Raw genomic sequence first — 20,473 nt, 5'->3', positions numbered from 1 at the left:
GATTCAACTATAATATTTTTGTTGTACAGCTTAATTTTGTTATTTTGATGTAGTTTGATTCTTATCTTAGATTTGTAAACTTATTTTAGTAAGAATATATATAATTCAATATAAGTTGTTTTGAGAATCAAATAGTAAAAGTAAACTAAAGTGTTGACGATTCAAAGTTACATAAATAAATATAACAATAATAGTCCTTTGAAACCTTATGCATATATATACATACACGTTTTATATATATATATATAAGTTATACAAAATACTTAATTGTAATAGTTGGTTAATGTATATATTTATAATATTATTTGAAAATTTCATATTTATTTGTAATATGTTGAGTCGTTCTATAATTTATACGTATAAAAATATTACTATAAATAAAATATATTATTTTAATTTAATGATCGACTTTGTATAAGAAAATTTAAAATTGGTCTAGTTACTCATTTTGTGGGTATATTATGTTACATATATTCCGTCAAATTAAAGTATAACTATTTCTATTCATTGTATTAGTTGGGTTGTTCATCTTAGATGTGTAAATATATTTTGATTTTTTTAGTAATTTAGTATATTTTAATTTAGAAAAAGAAAATTATAAAAATAAAATGATGATAGGTACAAAGTTACATAAAAACATAACCCATAAATTTTAAAAGGGAAGATTATTTCTTTACGTTGATAAAGATTATTTTTTAAAACTTTCCTTTTTATGAAATCACATTATATATGTAAAAATATATTCTTCCTAAATTTTATTAATATTTTATTGGGGAATTTACCAAATATGACTCAAAACTTGATTTTCATTGCAAAAGTATACCCAAACTTGAATCAAATGCAAAAGTAACCTAAAAGCCTTATGAAATTACAGTCAGCCCCTTGTGACCAAACAAAAAAACAGAACTCATTTTTACGAATATAGCCCCGCTAAGTCTTCTGAGATTCTGTTAAGTCTTCTGGACGACATCCACAGAAGTCGTCTGGTATTGTTGATCTTAAAAATAATTTATAAATTTTATAAAAAATATTTTGATAAGCGAAAAATCAAAATCATGTAAGTATAAATAATTTTAAGTGATATAAATTAAGATATAATAAAATTGAATTGTTTTCAACATAGATGAGTGAAAATAGTGAATCATGATATTCTTTGGTCTAGGGTTTGGCAACATATGTTGTAGTATTGTATGTATTCTTAGGTTAGATTTTGGAAAGCTTTCATGTTTTTTTGAAAAATTAAATGTTTACCTACATGTGATTATTTCTGTGTAAAGTAACACTTTTTAAGTTTAATTTGATTTTATAAAGTGTTTAGTTAGTTAATTTAGTTTAGGGGTTATGTTTAGGGTCTAGACGACTAACATGTAAGTCGTCTGGCGATTAGAAGACTTCTCTGAAATTCTTCTAATTTCCGCTAAAAATATTTTAGTTTCCCGCTAAAAATATTGAAGTCTTCTGGGCGACTTACAAGTAAGTCGTCTAACAAGTCTTCTGATCGAAAATATTTAACCTTATTGGAATTGAAAAATTTACACATTATCTCTTCTCCTCTCAAATGGCTGTAACAAAAATGGTATGTTCCTCATTCTAAAACTTTTCAACCTCTCTCTAATCTTTTGAACTTATAAACACCAAACTTTATTGTTTTTGTTTCTTGTCTTTCTCACTAGTTTATCTTGTTTTGCATGTTTTTCATCACATGGTTCTCATTTTCCACTCATTTAAAATTAGATTATTAATTTTAGATATGTATTTTTGTGTGTTCTACAAAGGTAGATTTATCTAATTTCTCACTCATTTTCTCTGTTTTTAAGCCATTTGATCGTTTTTGGAGATGCATGTTTTTCAGATCTGGATTTGGATATATATGTTTTTCAGATCTGGAAGACTTCTGGGCTAGAATACTTCCATACGACTTCTAGGAAGTCTTCTAACAGAGTCTTTTCTCCCATGTCTCCCTTTCATAATAGATCTGAGTGTTTTGGTAAGTTCTTATGTCTGATTTTTCTTCATTTAGTAACCTCCTGTTGCATAAAGTTCATACATTTTTTCCAAACTAAAACTCTCCAAACCCACTCTAATCCCTTTGGCTTGAAAACACTAAACTTTATATGAATTTTTCATTTTTGTTTCATGTCTTTCTCACTAATCTATCTTTTTGTTGCAGGTTTTTAATCAGAAGGTTCTCATCTTCCACTTGGATATGTACTTTGTGTGTTCTATAAAAGTATGTCTATCTAATTTTCCATTTATTTTCTATGTTTTTAAGCCATTTGAGCGTTTTTTGATATGATATGCAGGTTTTTCAGATATGGGTTTGATATACATGTTTTTAGATCTGGATCAGACTTTGGAACACCTATGGGAAGTCTTCTCGGAAGTCTTCTAAAATATAATGCGCTAGAAGACTTCCTGGAAGTCTTCTGACGGGGTCTTCTTCCATATCAAGTGGAGTCTAAGCTTGTCTTTATAGATAGAGGAATGATCTATAATAGTTTTGTTTGTGGTATGTTTTGTGATTTGCATGTGTACTTCTTTAGCTGTGACTTTTTTGTAAACTTGAAAAGATATTAATGAAAAAGTCTGGTAAATATGTTCATTTTCCACAATATTATCTTGCAAAAATTACTTGACATAATTGAAGTTATTGATACAACTTCCATAGCATAACACAATAACACAAAAAATTAATCAAATTTGTTACAACTAAGGGAGAAGAATTCTCAAGAAAACTTAGTCAAATTCACAAAAGATAAAACATTACATAAGTTCAAAGCTAGAACACTTTCATTAGATACATAAGTAAAAAGTATATTTTATGATCTGAGAAGACACATTAAACCATGTTACTTGATATTGTTGAAGTTACTTAACACTTTTGAAAATTAAATAAAGATATCTTAAAGTTACTTAAAAAATTTACAAAAACTAATGTTGAAGACTTCCACAGAAGTCTTCTCAATTAGCTAGAAACTTTACTAAGCATGAATGTTGGTAACCTCATAAATATCACCAATTAAGTTATAAATTTCATTCAGTAGTCCCAATATTGACTAATATACATGAATTAACAAAAAAAATTAAAAAGTCTTTATAGTTTTACAGAAAATAAAAGTTTATTAAACATTGACGCAGATGACTTCCACGGAGGTCGTCTGGTAGACTTCTAGGAAGTCATCCATTTAGGTTAGTTTTGCAATTGATTTTTAACCTAGACGATTTACACGGAAGTCGTCCGTCCGACGACTTACATGGAAGTCGTCCAAGATAAGCAAGGTTTGACCAGAATCTCGGAATAAAATCATGGACAACTTCAATGTAAGTCGTCTAGAAAAAAATAATTTTTTTTTGCTTTATTTTTCAATTGCAAAACTAACCTGAGACGACTTCCATGTAAGTTGTCTAGGTATAAAAAAATATTGATTTTTTAATTTTCTACTCGACGACTTACGTGTAAGTCGTCCAAGAAAAGTCAAATTTCTGACATAATCCGGTCAAAGCAAAACTAACCCGTTTACCCTAAACGACTTACATGGAAGTCGTCTCGATTTTTTTTTAAACAAACAAAGATGGACGACTTCCATGTAAGTCGTCTATAAAAACACATTTAAAAGTCAATTGCAAAACTAACTTCTGCATTGACCAAAAGACTTCCATGTAAGTCGTCTACAACCAGACGACTTACAGGTAAGTCGTATGGACGAACAGATCTGGGAAAAAAGCTGATTTCATAGTTTCAACCGGTGAAATAACTTATTTAGCACACATAAGTCTTCTCCAAGCACCCATAATCTCGAAAAAAGTGATCCACCAAGAATCGTAAGCTTCAATGGCTTTATGAACCATAAAAAAATTTAGAATCAAAATCTTGGGTTTTTTGGATGAATATGGAGAGAAAGTGAAAGATATGTTGTTTTAATTCATACGAATTGAGAAAAGAAAGAGTGTAAATTGATTTTTAGGTGCATTAAGAGCTTCAAATTGGTTGTTCATGGTGGTTGGTGTATTGATGGCAATAGCAATATTGTGAATAGTGAATACTTGAGGAAGATGAATGTGATAGAGTAAAATATGCATTTAAAAAAAAAAAAGTGATGGCATTTTCGTGAATAATCTAAACTTTGGGGATGAAAGAGGCAAGTCAAAGTTTCAAAAAAAACATAGGTTAGTTTTGTGTTTGACTTCAAGTTTTGAGTCATATTTGCAAAAACCCCTATTTTATTTATCATATATGTTAATTTGAAAAATATAAAAGGGAAACTAAATAAAAAAGAAAGATTAAATTAAATTTTATTCATTAAATATATCTTAATTTATGTTGTTAAATTATTTTGTAATAATTTGAGAAATATATTGATTTAAATAAAATGCTTAATACTTTTAAAATATATATTATGTTTTTAAAGATTATCTTTTAAAAGGGAAGATTATTTTTTACTTTAAGATCAAGATTATTTTGTGAACTTTCGTTATTATGAATTACTTTATATATATAAAAGATATTTTCGTTTTAAAATTTATAAAAAAAATTATTATATTGGGTTTTTGAAAAAATAAAGAAAAAGAAAACTTAAATAAAAATGAAAAATAGAATAAATATTTAATAATGATAAATAGATATATTTGATTCATTAAGAATATCATCGTAATCAACCACCGTAAGTGTTAACGTGAGCGCGCCACGTAGAAAACTGACTTCTCAAATAATATTATAGAGATTTGGCAGATTTTCTTCACGAAATCCACTAACCCTAAACTTACTATATTTCCATTCATTCACAACAAGATATCATAAATGTTTAGAATCCATATTATATAAGGAGACATTGATTTTACTAATTTGAACCTGTTGGAAGATTTCTTTAACAAATTTTCTATCTCCATACTTTAAAATTAAATATTTGAACTATCTAGATAACAATAACATGTACACTAAACAAAAAATCAACCTTTAAAGTGCTTACTGTAAACACAATTTACACTTATATGTCAAAGTAATCTTTTTTTCGAAATTATGTCAAAGTAATATATTTAAAATTTTAGAACCAACCCTAAAATACAAACATTACTTGAACATGTGTTAACTAACTCTAAAAAATAGACAAATATGATATACCATCTATATTTTTCTACCTACTTCATTTCATCTACTTCAAATATTCAATTTATTAAATAATTTAAATGATTTACAATTATTTATACTACATACTTTTAACTATTATCAAAATAAATTTTTACAATTTTATAAATTAGTTATAAGATTAAATTCATAAGCATACTTTTTCAGGAGACTTCATTGTTTCACGTAGACTTCTCAATGTTATAATGATAAATGTACTTTCAAATATATATTTTGGTCAAAACAATTAAAGTCACTCATAATAAATTGATTTGTTAAATAATATTACAAAGATATACTAGATTTTGACCCACGCTTTTGAAGCGCGGGTTTTTTTCCAAGTAATAATAATGTTTGATATGAATTATTATTTTAGTTTTGATGTTTCGAAGTATATTATTAAGTTACAAAATTATATAATTTATAAAATATTTTATTTTAGAATTTCTACGTACATTCTTATGTTACAACGTCATCATTGTATTTTGTGTGTTTTTTGTAAGAGTTATATTTGTTGAGTTGATGAGACAAAAATTTTACTTGGCAGATTTTGAGCTAATCTAATAGTATATAATTGTAGAATTTTTAATAGTTTTAGCAGTGTTTTCATACGTGACCCAAACCTACAGTCTCAGAAGTAAATCATGTGATTCATATATAATCTGGTATGAATTTTGTTAAAACCTTATATATAAAAATCTGATAAAACTCGGTGAAAACTTAAAAATCTATCATTGACCCACTATCCAATATTGGTTGATCCGATAAAATCCCATATAAATTGACTCGTATTATGAGTCTCTTTGTTTAACCTATTTTAGCTAACTGTTAACAATTTATTTTTATCAAACAAAATACATTAATTTTATTTATAAATATTCTGACTTACAATATTTTTAAACTATAAATCAAAATTTATTATTTCATCTTTAATATTTTGAAATTTTATATTTTAAAAGTAAAGTATATTATAAATATATGAATATGTGTTATGATGTATGTATAATTATTTTAAAATAGATTACAAAATATATATATATATATATATATCATGTACAACCGTTTACACACGTTGAAAACCAGAATATAGAACTTACATTAATTCTTACAAAACTGTAATAAATTATATTCATATTTTAGATTATAAGATATTGTATAACAATATAAGTATGTGTTGTCAAGAAAAAAACTTATATAATCAGCGATATGGGCAACAGTTCAACCATGTATATAATTTTAAGGGAATATATATATATAATTTTAGCAAATTTAATTACGTAAGAAATGAATGTATGAGTACCAATAAGGTGATACAATTCAGAATATTTTTCTTTGCTAAAATTTCTTCAAAATCTATTCTAATATATAGCATTTATGGTCGATATAAATTTGAATATTTATATTCTTAATGTTGGTAGGATATATTTATTAACAGTAAATAGGTATATTTGTTAAGTTGCTAGTCAGAAGAATAAATGTGTACATTTCGTCTAAATTTTAAAATGTTTTACGTGAACCATATCAACATGATACAAAATCAATTTGGTAGATTAATTGTATAAAAGCTAATAGTCACGAAAATATATGTATTTATATTTTTTTTTTAAATTAAAATTCATTTGGAAGAATTTAATAATTTGTGAGAACCATTAATTATATCATATAATATTTCATGAATCTGACAATATATAGATTTATTAAGTTTAAAAAATTATAGTTTTGAGATTACATATAATCTATATAGGGTTTAGGTGTTTTTGGTATTGGGTTTAGTTTTTATTTAAAACTTAAGAAGATGTTGAAATAAAAATAATAATGAAAACAGTGTTCAGTTATCTATTCATGTAGCCTACAAAAATACTAAGTGGACCAAAATATTGATTTAATTCTTATAGTCCAAAATGAATCTTGAGTTAGTTGTGGACCTTGTGGCATGTATCAAAAGTAATAATAGTCTATGTGCTCTATAACACTAGTGGTTTTTATGTGAATAAGTCAAATTTGAATAAGAGTATTGACATCATACATGTTGCATTCTCCATTGTCTATAGTTAAAGAGAAGCATTAAAAACACGTTAGGCAAACATTTGACATTGCAGGAGCATTTTCATATTTTCGTGTATTATAAGGTCTACCAAATAAAATATAGATGTGGTTAGGATCTGATATCAACGTGTATTAAAAATGTGAGCTTAATAAATAATAAGTTGTGATTAAATTATTGTTAGAAAAATATATGGTAACATATTATTAGCATAAATTTAAGGTAAGACAAAAATATTAGTAATCTAATGAAAGAGTCCAAACAACTTGTATAAGTAGATTTTTTCAAAGTGATTTTCTTTTAATAGAATAGATTCGAAAGCAAAGGAGACTGTTTTATTTAATCACATATATCGGGTCCATAGCCAGTAGCCACATTTAGAGGCTCCTCATGAGAAATCCCTCGAATGTAATTCCCGGTCCGAAGGCTAAACCCAGACCCCACTCTTCTCCACCTCTGCCTTTCTTCTCAAGCTCACCTCTTACTTTGTCCATTATGTAGAAGATGGTGTTGCTGCTTGCGTTCCCATAATCCACCAACGCCTGTCTGCTGCATTCCAACTTCTCTGGTTTCAGCTTCAGTTTCGTCTCTAGCCCGTTCAGGATGGCCGGTCCACCGGGATGAACGGCCCAGAACAGGTCATTCAACTCCAATGAACCAGAGCCAGCCTTTGCCACCAGCTTCTTGCAGAACTCCTCTATGTTGTCTTCGATCTTCTGAGGTAGTTCTCTTCCTAGCTTGAAGCTTATGCCCTCCTCTGACAACCGCCCATCAATCACCCCCTGCGTTCCTGGTAGGAACTGCTGCAGCGCATAGTGAAGTTCCATGAAGGGATTTTCTGACTCTGTAGGGTCTGCTCCGATGATCAGGGCAGCTGCTCCGTCTCCAAAGAGAGCAGCCCCGACTAAGTCGTAAGGGCGAGCTTTGTTGGGGGGACGGAACCCCAGAACCATAGTCTCGGAGGTGGTGAGCAGCACCCGGCTCCCTGGGTTGTTCTCAGCAATGTCCTTGGCTACGCGCATCCCACTCACACCTCCGTAGCATCCCAGAAAATAAAACATCACCCTCTGCACCTCGTTGCTAAGTCCCAGTTGTGCCGAGAGGTAAAGGTCACCCCCGGGCAAACGGAACTCACTGGAGGAAACATAGACAAGATGAGTGATATCTTCCACTCCTCTTCCCCATTCCTTGATGCAAGCCAAGCTCGCTTCATATGCCATCTGCACAACCGCCTCGTTTGCGATCTCAAGCCTCTGTTTGATGGTTGGGGAACCTTCGGTTGCTAGCTCAGGGTATTTTTGCATCGTCTCGCTAGACATGACGGTGTAGCGTGTCTTCACAGTTGTGGTTTTACCTAACACCACCAAGCCATATCACATAGTATGCTTATTATATATACATACAAGGGCGGACGTAAAAGGTTGTAAAAGAAAGTAGAGGGAAATTAAAAATGATGAATGTTACACAAGTGTTGCAGCTTCTCTTTGATAGAGGGGTCATCGCATTTTATTTCACGGAGATACTCCTCCACGAGATTCTCTTGAGAGACTACATTGCTGGGGAAGGCCTTACCGAGAGCAAGCACAGTTGCCTTTCCTTGATTGGCAACACGTCTTGTACTCTGCGCTATTTCCTTTTGTTTTGCTACCCTTCCGGTGGCCAACATGATTTTTGTCAGGTTTCACAACACAAAGAATTAGTGAACTTTTAATTTATGGACTGTGGAAAGTTAAATAGAAGAAGAAAAACGGGTTAGTAGAAAATGTGGATGGTGTGTTTGTAACAAACACAGACAAAAACCCTAAATAAAATCAAGAATACACTTTGAATGATCCTTCAAATTTCACAAACGAAACTCCTCTAGGACGCACTTTTTGTAGAGCTGAGATTGAGTGACTTCGTGCTAGTCATGTCCTGATTGAGGCAACTGAAACCCGCTCGGTAAAGCTTGCTGGAAGGAACATCCATCGACAAACACTTATATCGATCGACGTTCTGAACGGTATATGGATCGACTATCCATTGATAGCATCGATCTACACTTTTTCCAGATTGACAAACTGTTCATCTGAGATCCAGACAATAGATAATCTAAATAAACAAAAGTTGATAGTTTATTACTTTGTTTGAGTTCTAGAATATCCAATAAATACTTTAACTTCTATATTATTATTATTATAATCTTGATTAGCTGAATATAAACCTTAAGTCTAATGCTTTCTCATAATTATTTACAAAACATCAATTCAATCAACCGAACAACTGCCTTGTTCACCACTGCAATTTACTATTTCTATAATTAACATAGCTTAATTATAAACTGTTTAAGATCTTTTATGTACCCCAGCTTCTTGTGGATTCGATCCCTAAGTACTACGACTTGACCTCTTATTCGAGAGAGTACAAATCACTTTGGATAATTTGATTCATGTCATGTGGAGACATGTGTGTCCCTAACCCCGTGCTTGGAAACCCTGGTTGGAAATGGGTGACGCGGGTGTTACAGTTTTTATGATCTTAAACTCTTGAGTTGAACACAATTGAGAGAACAATTAATTTTGACTTAAAAGGTTTAATTTGTTGTTACTAGGCAAGAAGAGCGTTGAGGGCGTTAAAAGGGATAGTGAGGCTACAAGCTTTAGTGAGAGGGAGGCAAGTGAGGAAACATGCATCAGTAACACTAAGGTGCATGCAAGCTCTCGCTCGAGTGCAGGCTCGTGTGAGAGCTCGTCGTGTTAGGATGACTGACAAGCTGTGCAAAAGCTTTTAGATGAACACAGAAGCAAATCTGATCTCTTGAAAGAATTGAAAGAAGTCGAGGTTATTGTCTCTGCACACCGGTTTGATTTATATCATAAAAATGTTGACTTCTTGTTGTTTAATAATACTCTCAGGAAGGTTGGTGCGATAGGAAAGGCACTGTAGATGATATCAAGACCAAGTTGCAGCAAAGACAAGAAGGTGCTTTCAAGAGGGAACGCATGCATTGGCTTATGCTTTAGCTCAAAAGGTTTAGCTGTGGCCACCTTTTAAGCGTTTTGCTTAACTCCTTTTGCTGAATCCAAGTTTCGTTTTTTCTGCAGCAATGGAGGTCAATTCCTAGCTCAAAACAATTCAATCTCATATCTCAAAAGCCAAGAGTTTGATAAGAATAGTTGGGGGTGGAGGTGGTTGGAGCGTTGGATGGTTGCTCGGCCATGGGAGACTAGACTTATGGACGCTACAGATTCCGACACACCTCCTCCTCATACGCTATCTTCAAGTCCCGGTTCATCATCTATTTGCACTTCAAACACGGCTGCTTCTGGAACCACTGGCCTTGTTTCAGACAACTCTAGCAGTCAAGCAAACAAGTACAAGCCAAGTCACATAAGCATGACCGAATCAACAAAGGCTAAGCGTAGAACTAACCGTGCTCTTAGGCAATCCATGGATGAGTTTCAGTTCAGGAGGAGTAGTCCTGTCTTGGATCCTTCCTACATTAGCTCCTACGAAGCAGAGAGGATGAAGTGACAGACATTCTGAGATTCATATCAATTGCCTTAGAAAAGTTTCAACGGCTTGTTGTTGTCTGTGTATGTTATATATATTTTTTTTTTCCTCTGAAACTACATTAGAGTTTTTGATGAATTTTAAATATAAAAATTCGGTTTTCACATTTATTTCATCATGCTGCTCTCAGTTTTATAGAATTAGAATCTTTTGATGGCTCTGAGCTTAACACCATTCTTGAAGCTGAGGATTACACCATAATCAAGCTGCAGTGGTTTCTCTATATCTGGAGAATGTCTAAAAATGTAATTACGGTAGAGATGCAACAAGGTGAGTTTGATCTCTTGCAGGGCAAATCTTTGTCCAACACAGGCTCGTGGACCAATGCCAAACGGGATGAAAGCATATGGATGTCTAAGTTTCTCCTCTTCTCCGTTAGGATAAAATCTCTCCGGCTTGAACTTTTCTGGATCTGGAAAGTTTTTGGGGTCCTTTGCTAGAACTCCTAGTGCCAACCAAACCCATGTCCCCTAAAACAACAATAACAATTCAAAGTTTTTGTGAATGGAGGAAACTAAAAAAAAAAAAAAGGGGGTTTTGAGTTGATACCTTGGGAAGTAGGTAACCTCCTATCTCCACTTCTTTTGCTGTTTCCCTTGCAACCAATGGGGAAACCATGTAGAATCTCATAGCCTCTTTGATGACCTACAAAGAAGGAAAAGAAAAAGAAAAAAAAACATCCATTCAAAATTTCTAATAAAATAAACTTTCCAGGGTTTTGTAGAAAAAAACACCTGATCAAGGTATGGAAACTTGTATGTTAAATCATGGGAAGTTGGGATCAGATCACGTCCTCCAAACTCGTCAATCTCTTGAAGCAGACGTTTCTCAACTTCAAGATGACCAGATACTAAGTAGAGAACAGAGGATAACGTGAAAGCAGTGGTAGCAGAGCCAGCAAGAAGATGCTCATAAGTCACAGCGCTAATATAATCAGGGGTAAAGATGCGCTTGGCAAAAGAGTCCAACTCTCTAGCTTTCAAAATCAATGACAAGAAATCTTTTGAGTCAGTATCTCTCTCCTTGGCTCGCTTTGACACAATCTCATTGAGTTGTCCACTAAGTCTCGTGTTAGCCTTCTCGACTCTCCAGTCCATAGTTCCTGGTATTCTCTTCAAAATCTGCCTGAACGGCTCTTGTAAGAAGGGAATCAGTAAGCCTAAGATGATGGAGACTGAGCCAGACAAATCCATCTTGAGCTGTGTTGTGGAGTACACATGCTGGTTTATGAAATCAGTAACCTCTACATTGCTGCTATCTGCTGAATCTTCTTTAATTGTTTTTTTACCCGAGAGGCCGAAATCCACTCCAAAAGCAGCTTGTCCGATGATATCTGTGGTTAGCTTGAGGAAGAGATTGGAGATTACGACATCTTCTGGTTCAGAGTCAAGGTTATGAGTAGCACGAGTGATGAAATTTTGCATTGTTGGGATAAGACTTGTCAAATGTGAAGGCTGGTAGAGAGATAAGATGGTGTTTCTCATCTTAGACCATCTCTTGTCCCTGCCAAAGAATCATTAATAAGGTTGAAGAAGAGAGAGATATGTCTATAAGAGTTGGTTCTAATCAAGAAGCGTATACCTGGTGAAGAAGAGACCTTTCTGGTGAAGAGGAGAGGCTGAGATTGGAGAAGGAATACTTCTGTTCGGAATATCTTTGAACTTTTTTATCCCTACTTCTCTGCAAAGCTCTGCTTCTGCAACTACTATCAATGGTTGCCTCCCCATCTGAAATCTGTATTTTTGATAAATTTATTTTTTTAATAGATACCCTTTCATTAGACTTTTATTATCAGTTTCTGTCGTCTTTTCTTATAATCAATTGCGTTCATCCTTTCTTTTCCCCAAAACACTTTGTGTTCACTAATCAGGAAATGCCTAACAACAGCCATAGGAGATTGTAATACAAACCAAACCGAATTGACTCTAAACAAAAATGTTTAAACTGAACTCAAACTGAATTATATTTGTAATTTGTTTCGTTTTACAATTTTACAGCATAGAGATACTGAAAAAGGCGATTCTATTGCAGCTGAACCAAACTGAACTGAAGAAGCTAAAATTTACTAGAACTGTATATTGTTTGACTATACATGTTGTAAAATAAATGTTATCATATTAATACATATAACAGTAATTGTTTAATTATTTAAAATGATTAAGTTGTTTTTATTGTAAATCAAACTGAACCAAAATCCAAATATCCCAAAATTACATTAAATCACACAAAAGAATTACAAACCACTATGGTCTCAGTTTAGGGGGAAAACACCCATAACAACTATGAATCAAGAGAGAGGGAGAGAGAGAAGTGGACCTGAAGAGAGGGCCATAGTGCTTGGCAAGAACGGAGAAGAGGTCAGGGCCGTACTTAGCCAGCATGGGCAAGTGGCCAACAAGAGGCATAGCGGTTGGACCGGGGACATTGAGTACGGACCAGGAAGGTCGGTACAAGTAGAGGACAATAACCACAACCGCTATAAAACTCAAGAATGGAACAAGAGCTTTGTTTTGTAACAAGAATAGATCAAGAACTTCCCACCATAAATGTTGCGTCTTCATCTCTCTAACTTCTAAAGTTCTCTCTATATTTTTCTTTTTAATGTGTGCTGGTTCTGGTGGGTGGTTCATTAATTTATACTTTTATAGTATTTGATGTGCTTTTTGAAAAGTTGGTTCTACATTCATTCCACTATCCTTTTTTTTTTTGAACAACCCATTCATTCCACTATCCCACCATTAAAATTAGGCCTGAGACTTTTATCCGAGATCCGGATTCGATTCAAGATCCGATCCAAAAATCTGAATATCTGGAGAGGCCGAATCCGGATTCGGATAGTAAAATGTTAGATCCGTCAAAGCCGAATCCGGATCCGGATATTTTGATTTTTTAGTCCGGATATCCGGATCCGTAAATTTTATTAATAATTATTTCAAAAATAATAATATCTATATATAAAAACTAATTTTATTAAATAAATTTTCATTTTTATAATACTATATATAAATTTTATGTAAATTTTGTAATATTATACATAGAAATAATTAAAAACATTATATATATTTTTTATTTTTAAATTATTGTTAATATTTTATATATATTAATATTATTTTTATTTATTTTAACGATCCAAATCCGGATCCGGATATCCGCCGGATATTATAATTTTTAGAAGGATATCCGACACCCGGATATCCGCGAACCCCGAATCCGGATATGGATAGTAAAATTACGGATCCGCCGGATAAGGATCCGGATATCTTAAAATTGTCCGGCTACCCGATCCGTCTCAGGCCTAATTAGAATAGGTGGAAACTATTTTGCAAAAGATAAAATGTTTTGAAATTATTTGTCAAATTATCATCTCTACAACTGAGTGTTTGTAACGAAGGTATTTAATCCGGTAAAACCGAATCTAGCTGAAATAACAAATGTTATTTGGATTTGGTAATACCAATAAAACCGAATGATCGTTATTTAAAAAAAAATGCAGTATGTATGTGGATAATTTTTCTATATAAATTGAATAAACTGAAAAATTAATTATTTAAAATATAGAAGTATAGTTATATGTAAATTATATAATACAATTGATCATATATATACATATAAATTATTTTATTGGGATGATCTTCATATTTAAAATGGTAATTTTCATAATTTGTTATTATTAAGGTAAACTTTGTTTTAGTTTTTTCATCAAATTAAATAAAATTTATTTTTGTTGGCATATATGTTTGCTAAACTTTAGTTGTGTAATAATATTATTCCCTCCAAACCATCCAAATCTCACAAGTGAATAGAAAGTACGGATCTCTCTATATTGGATCGCCCATCTATCTTCCTACTAAATTTTTCTAATTTTTATTTTATGAAACTATCTTAATTATTAACTTTTTATTCACCAATTAGTTTTCTTCATTAATAAATAAAAAGAAATGTATTTTTTATGGTTGGATTGTAGCCCTAGTCTTTTAGCTTATTTAATGCTGGGTCTTTAAAATCTAGAGTACTGAAAATATTTTTAAGTTTTAATAAATCCAATTTCTAATCATATTTGTGAATGTGTTTAAGAAATCAATATAGCTATGATTTTGGTATAAAACTGAATAAACCAAAAGTATATAAAAGAACCAAATCAACATAAATGTGGTTTTAATATAGTAGCTAATTCTTTTAAATTGAAATACCAAAATACCGAAAAAGCGAATCAAAATCGAACCAAAACTTGAATTGAACATATTTCATATTGAATTTTAAAGTTCTCTTTGTCAATATCTTTATTTATCACTTTATAATATGAAAATAAGTCGAATGATTACGTCGCTACATGCGCCATAACGGAAGTTCTCAAATGCTCTCGGAAGAGAATTACGATGTTAAACATTGATTCTGGAAAAAAAATATTAGTTCTTTCTTTGTGGAACTATGATGTCATTCATTAAAATGTTGAGTTGGTTTCCAGATAATGATACATTGTCACAAATAGCTGTCGCATTCTCGGCTAAAAAGTATATGAAAATCAAGAGAAAGAAAAGTTTATATTTTTTAAAAAAAAGTTTACTTGAAATTTGTTGGAAATAAAATCTCACATTGAAAATATTAAAGGGATTTAAGTTATATATAAAAAAATTGAACCATTTCAGTTACCGTCAATTGATTTTAAGTTCATAGCTCAGGAAGTATAAAACGGAACTACCGAAACACTTAGATAATAGAAAGAAAACTTCTCTTTATCAATTGTTTTGACAATATTTATCAGTTGGTCATCTAAATTTCTATCCTATCGCTATCGGTAAAAATATTATACTTGAGTATGTCTTAGATTGGTTTATATGGGTTGCAAAACCACAAAAGAAAAATAAATGCCGAGTTTATAGAAAAGAATAACAATTGGTCAAAAACTTATTTAGAAATTGTAATTTTAATTAATTTATCAAATATTAAGTTAGAGGCTATACAGTAGTAGGTTCATTCAATCATTGCATCTAAACATTTTGAATGTTTAAAGTTGTATAAACTTTAACTTCATAAAAATCTTTTTAAAGTATCGGTCATTGTTTAGCATCTCCACCCATCGCTGTACAGCATGTACTCATTGTTGCACTTGCAAGTGCTTGTAGATGTCAAGGGGAGTTTACCGTCCATTGGAGTCAGCTAAGCTTCTATTATTTCTAGTTTTAGTTTGCTTTTTATTCCACTTTTCCCTCTTTCTTTTTGGGTCTCTCCTTTTTCAGTTGAAATAATAATTGATGATTATTTGAATATTTGTTAGTATTTTAATAGGGAAAAAGAAATGGCTATCTACGGAGGAAATGATCTCAAGTTTGGACTTTGGAATTTTAACTGTAAAGGTGTTATGAAATTGTGGGTCTTAAAGTTATTTGAGAGTGTATATTTATGTAAATTAGAAAAAAATAGGATACAAACTCCAAAGAACAACAACGATATATGTCATGACTGGTTGAAAATGCACGTATGCGAGTGCGATTGCAGAAGTTTATAGACGTGGATGGTTGCGGTTTCTAGTGTTATTAAGCAATTTTTACGACTATAGTACATCGGTTAGAAATTGTTGTGTTTGCAGAATATTTATGACTGGTTAATTATGAAATAATGTTGTTGTTTAATAATAAATTACCAATATTAACACATTATAAAAATATGAAAACATATTATTATGATAAAATAAAATAGTTATTAATATAATATAATTAAAAATAATATTACATTTATTTATTTAGTTCATATGAAAGTTATAATTTCAATAAAATTAGATTTATATTAGAACCTTTTAGAGACTATTTTGTTTCATTTATATATGTATATATTTTTATATATATGTATTATAACGAATATTCTGGGTTAAAAGTTTTTATAAAATAAAGCATGATACTGTTAGTGAATAAATTATAAAAAATTGATATATTTTTTTACTTATATTATTTCAATTTTAAAATTTTAACATTGCAGAGATATAAAATATTTTTTAGAATTTTAATTATAACATTTTAAAATTATAAAAAAATTATGTTTATTTATCTATCTGCAACTGATGTCTAAAATTGCAGAGTTTCTTTTATAGTAAATTTAAGCATATCAATCGACCTCTAAAATTGCAGAGTTGCTCTTATGGTAAATTTGAGCTTATCAACAAACATTTCAGACATATAACTAACCATACAAAGTTCCATACAATGCTTTTGCAGGCCAGAGGACAGAGATTTAGGATTTGTATTTGGCTCCAAGCTGATCAGCTACTCCAACACTTCATTTTGTGTTAAACTCTTTTGTTATGTTTCTGATCAGTGTTATTCTGAGATATGGGATACAGGTCTACGCGGTTGCACCGGTTCTAAATAAGTTAGCTATTGAAAAAAAAGTTCAAATAGAGGAGAGAAAAGAGAACACTCATGTTCTATCTCAGGTTCTTTTCTTACTTTAGATGACTCTGTTTTCAGCTCTTGGATAACATGTTCCTGCATGTTATGAGGAATGTCATGGGGTTGGCCTCTTCTTGTTTTTCTCAAACTTGAATCCCTGGTTCACTATCTTATTCAAATTATCATAAAATTGTTGGTTAATGATTTCTTCATGAATTCTTATGGAGTAATTGTGAAGTAATGCGAACTCCTTTGATCAGCACGACTATAGCAAGGCTTGTCTTCTTCTTTGGCTGGTCTAGATTGTCCTCTGCTCCCCCTAATAGGCATGTCCAGCAGCCTTTTTGGTCGTGACTTTTCCTGTAAAAATCAGATTTGTTAAAATTTGATTTTTATATTCTTAACAAGTTTTGTCTTTTTTTTTGTAGCAAGCTCTTTGTGGAATAACTGAATTGGTCACGCTGTGCTTTACTCTTAAGACGTATGATAACACTAGCTGCAGCCTTGCTCTCCTATTAGGCCTATCCAGTGGTCTTTCAGATCGTTTCCTTTCTTACACACAACCAACCTCATCAAAAGCAATATATAAATCTCTTTTTAATATATTTTTTCTTTTTCCAAGACTGATGTTTCGTTTGGTGATATCAGCCATTATAACTTCTAACTGCAAATGATTAATGTTAATAGGTGGAATCCCATCCTTGTCACAGTGTTCTCCAGCCATGGTTTCATGTGACAACTCAACAAGTAGAGTTAGAAATAGTCGAAGAATCACTTTCTCTATTTCTCGATTTAAATAGGAGCATTTGTGTGTATAGCAAAGAACACGGAGAAAAATAAATCAATCCCTCGTATTTTTTTTCCTCTTTGATAATTTTTTCTTTGAATTTGAGAGCATACAAAACTAGTTTCACTATCTTCTGATAGAATAACACTGATCAGAAATTTTTTTTAAGTTGTATCATAGACCTCATTAAACCGTCACACTACGAAACATATTTTGAATTAAAAAAAAATTTGAGTTAAAAAAAAAAAAATCTTAACTCTACAGTTGTAACATCTTTTTCTTAATCTTTTAGCATAATTTTATCAATTTTACTCTTTACAATATTCAGTTCTTCGTAGTTTATATAATATATTTGTATCATTCTCCATATATATAAAGTAAAAGGTAGCTACATATGCACACGCGAACACACCCACCAGGCATGAATCACCCGACTCCTTTCCCAAAAGGAGTGTAAACAAACAGGTCTTGGCTCTTTTACACCAGCTAGATTTTCAAACTGCAGCTCCAGGTTGAAAACATGTATGCTTCTAAGATCTGGAGACTGAAACATATCAAATGAGAGGTCTTTTATTAAACAGAACAGGAAACACACAATGTACAACGAAACCACGACACTGCACGCATTAACTAATACAAAACAAAAGAAACAATTCAACAAGTAAATAGAGGTGGTAGCAATTACCACAACTTAAACCGCGCAAGACAGCTCTGAGACCACAGTGAGATGTGCTCGAGCTGTATAATCAAGGTTCTGATCCAAGAAAACCCATTTGATCGACAATGTCGTGTAGGTCCTCACTGCCCCAATCCAACGGTGAAGCTACAAAATCTTCCACTTTGACATCTATCTCTGGCTCTAAAGAACCATCTTCCATCATCACATTCATAGCTTCCAAACATTGTTCATCCTTACTAGCGGCCACCAAATTACTCGCCTCATCATCTATGGCTGCAGCAAGTAACGTCTCCATATCATCCTTCATTCTATCGAACTCCTGATCATGCAACACTCTCTCCTCGATAGTCCCCAAGCTTGGACTAGAAGTAAGCCTCCGCTTCCTACCAACATCGGAACCGAACAAACCCTTCTTCTCTTTGCTCATTAGCGCGAACTGTTGAACAAAGTTTGGATTGTTCAAGGCCTTGGCGAGGAACGTCATCATTTGCTGCTGTCTTTTCTCTGTAACTAGCAAACGTTGCTCCATTTCTGCAACTTGACTCTTGGATTTATGTTGCTGCTGTCTCAGCCTAACTACCTCAGCTACGAGTAGGCTATGGTCCCTTTTCAGTCTCTCTACCTCCCCTTCGAAACCGTATTGCCCGACTTCCACACAAGACATACCTGATCCTGATCCTTGCTGATTCACTACAGTCTGCAAACCCATGTTTCTCCTTCGTTTTATGCTCTTCAGGAGATGCTTCTGCCCCGCCAAAAACCCTTCGTTCGCGAACTCCCATCTGTCCGGATCGATCTTTCTGAATCCCTGCAATACAAGGACAAGTTTCTTCAGAACGGGGACAGAAGAATCCTTCCTTACCGTCTAAGATTCTATTTCTAAGTTTCAAAACAGCAGAACCGGAACTAGATCAAAAGACAAGGCGGCAAAACTAAAAAAGAAACATGCACTTAACTGATTCGTTTACATGCCATATTCTATAGATTCTTGTCACATTTAAAGCAGAAGATAGGTCTGATGTAACCAAGGAGCAAACTTTGAGAAACCCATTTGATATTTTAGTTGTCAGAAAGCACAAAGAGCTAACCTTTTAAGCTGAGGACTAACCACCGATCTAAAGAAATCCAAAGTCGAGATTAGAAAACAACAAAAGAACAAGAAGCAGAGGAGGTAGTGAAGAGGGAAGACTTACATAAGTGTTGAGCTGACGAATGAAGCTGGAGAAATTGCTATGCTTGAAGTAGCGAGGAAGGAGAGTGGTGGAGAATTTGTGAGAATCCCAAACGATGAAACTGTTACGACCACTGCTCCAAGACACCACCGTGTCCGTTGCCGGATCCTCCACCATGTCGTAAGTCTTTGTCAGAAACGGCGGTGGCCCTGTCTCGTTAAGCCCTTCCATTGGTCTCGGTGACGATGACGAACCAACAGACGAAGAAGCAGCCGCTGAGCCACCGTAGGTCACCGTCTCTTCCTCCAATTCCACTTTCAGTTGTTCCATTTCTAATCCATAGGCCAAAAGACTGACTCTGTTTCGTTGCAAGAACTTTTGGTTTGGGAAAGTTTTGTGCAAGTGTTAGACAGAGTTTGATCTTGACATTTGTATATAAGTAGAGGAGAAGAAGGTTCTAGACATTTGTATTCAAAGTTCTTTGCCATTTGTCTAACCACGTGGACACATGGTTTCCAGAAACTTCGGTCACCACTCTAGACCTTATATCGCATGGGCCTTTTTGTTTTGTTTATGATAACTTACAAAACACACTTTAGCCCATTTCTGACGTTTACAAGGCCTAGCCACGGTAGTTTACCAAATTTGCAAAAGTCGTGGTTTTCCTTTTTGTGTTATAGCCTTATAGCAATGTTTTTAAACCCGACCCGGACACGGAACCGGATGAGTTACCA

At 32.7% G+C, this 20,473-nt stretch overlaps 3 protein-coding genes and 1 pseudogene across 5 annotated transcripts; 1 reads left to right on the top strand and 3 right to left on the bottom strand.

Annotated features, from left to right (window-relative positions):
- Nucleotides 1-7,414: 7,414 nt before the first annotated feature.
- Nucleotides 7,415-8,870, bottom strand: LOC106332867 (type III polyketide synthase C). The gene is made up of 2 exons (XM_013771363.1): nt 8,631-8,870; nt 7,415-8,520 (listed from the first exon to the last, which is right to left on the bottom strand). The coding sequence occupies exons 1-2, from the start codon at nt 8,830-8,832 to the stop codon at nt 7,544-7,546; spliced, it is 1,179 nt and encodes a 392-aa protein (XP_013626817.1). The 5' UTR covers nt 8,833-8,870; the 3' UTR covers nt 7,415-7,543.
- A 739-nt stretch (nt 8,871-9,609) lies between these two features.
- LOC106330002 lies at nt 9,610-10,694 on the top strand (annotated as a pseudogene).
- An 81-nt stretch (nt 10,695-10,775) lies between these two features.
- On the bottom strand, nt 10,776-13,324 carry LOC106336115 (cytochrome P450 711A1). Its single transcript, XM_013774841.1, has 5 exons — nt 13,035-13,324; nt 12,300-12,452; nt 11,453-12,221; nt 11,268-11,363; nt 10,776-11,188 (listed from the first exon to the last, which is right to left on the bottom strand). Exons 1-5 carry the CDS (start codon nt 13,277-13,279, stop codon nt 10,859-10,861), a joined length of 1,593 nt encoding a protein of 530 aa, XP_013630295.1. The 5' UTR covers nt 13,280-13,324; the 3' UTR covers nt 10,776-10,858.
- Nucleotides 13,325-18,205: 4,881 nt separating this feature from the next.
- On the bottom strand, nt 18,206-20,154 carry LOC106328697 (heat stress transcription factor A-2). 3 transcript variants are annotated; one of them, XR_001267617.1, is made up of 3 exons: nt 19,761-20,154; nt 18,574-19,375; nt 18,206-18,432 (listed from the first exon to the last, which is right to left on the bottom strand). XR_001267617.1 is itself a non-coding variant. In XM_013767186.1 (2 exons), exons 1-2 carry the CDS (start codon nt 20,067-20,069, stop codon nt 18,635-18,637), a joined length of 1,050 nt encoding a protein of 349 aa, XP_013622640.1. In that variant the 5' UTR covers nt 20,070-20,154; the 3' UTR covers nt 18,439-18,634. The 3 variants fall into 3 exon arrangements, 1 of the variants encoding a protein (XP_013622640.1); XR_001267618.1 differs by having other exon boundaries at nt 18,206-18,425; XM_013767186.1 differs by lacking the exon at nt 18,206-18,432 and having other exon boundaries at nt 18,439-19,375.
- Between the last annotated feature and the right edge of the window lie 319 nt (nt 20,155-20,473).

The sequence above is a fragment of the Brassica oleracea genome, chromosome C3 (genome assembly GCF_000695525.1).
Source record: "Brassica oleracea var. oleracea cultivar TO1000 chromosome C3, BOL, whole genome shotgun sequence".
Lineage (NCBI taxonomy): Eukaryota > Viridiplantae > Streptophyta > Magnoliopsida > Brassicales > Brassicaceae > Brassica > Brassica oleracea.
This window is presented reverse-complemented; position numbering and strand designations above follow the sequence as displayed.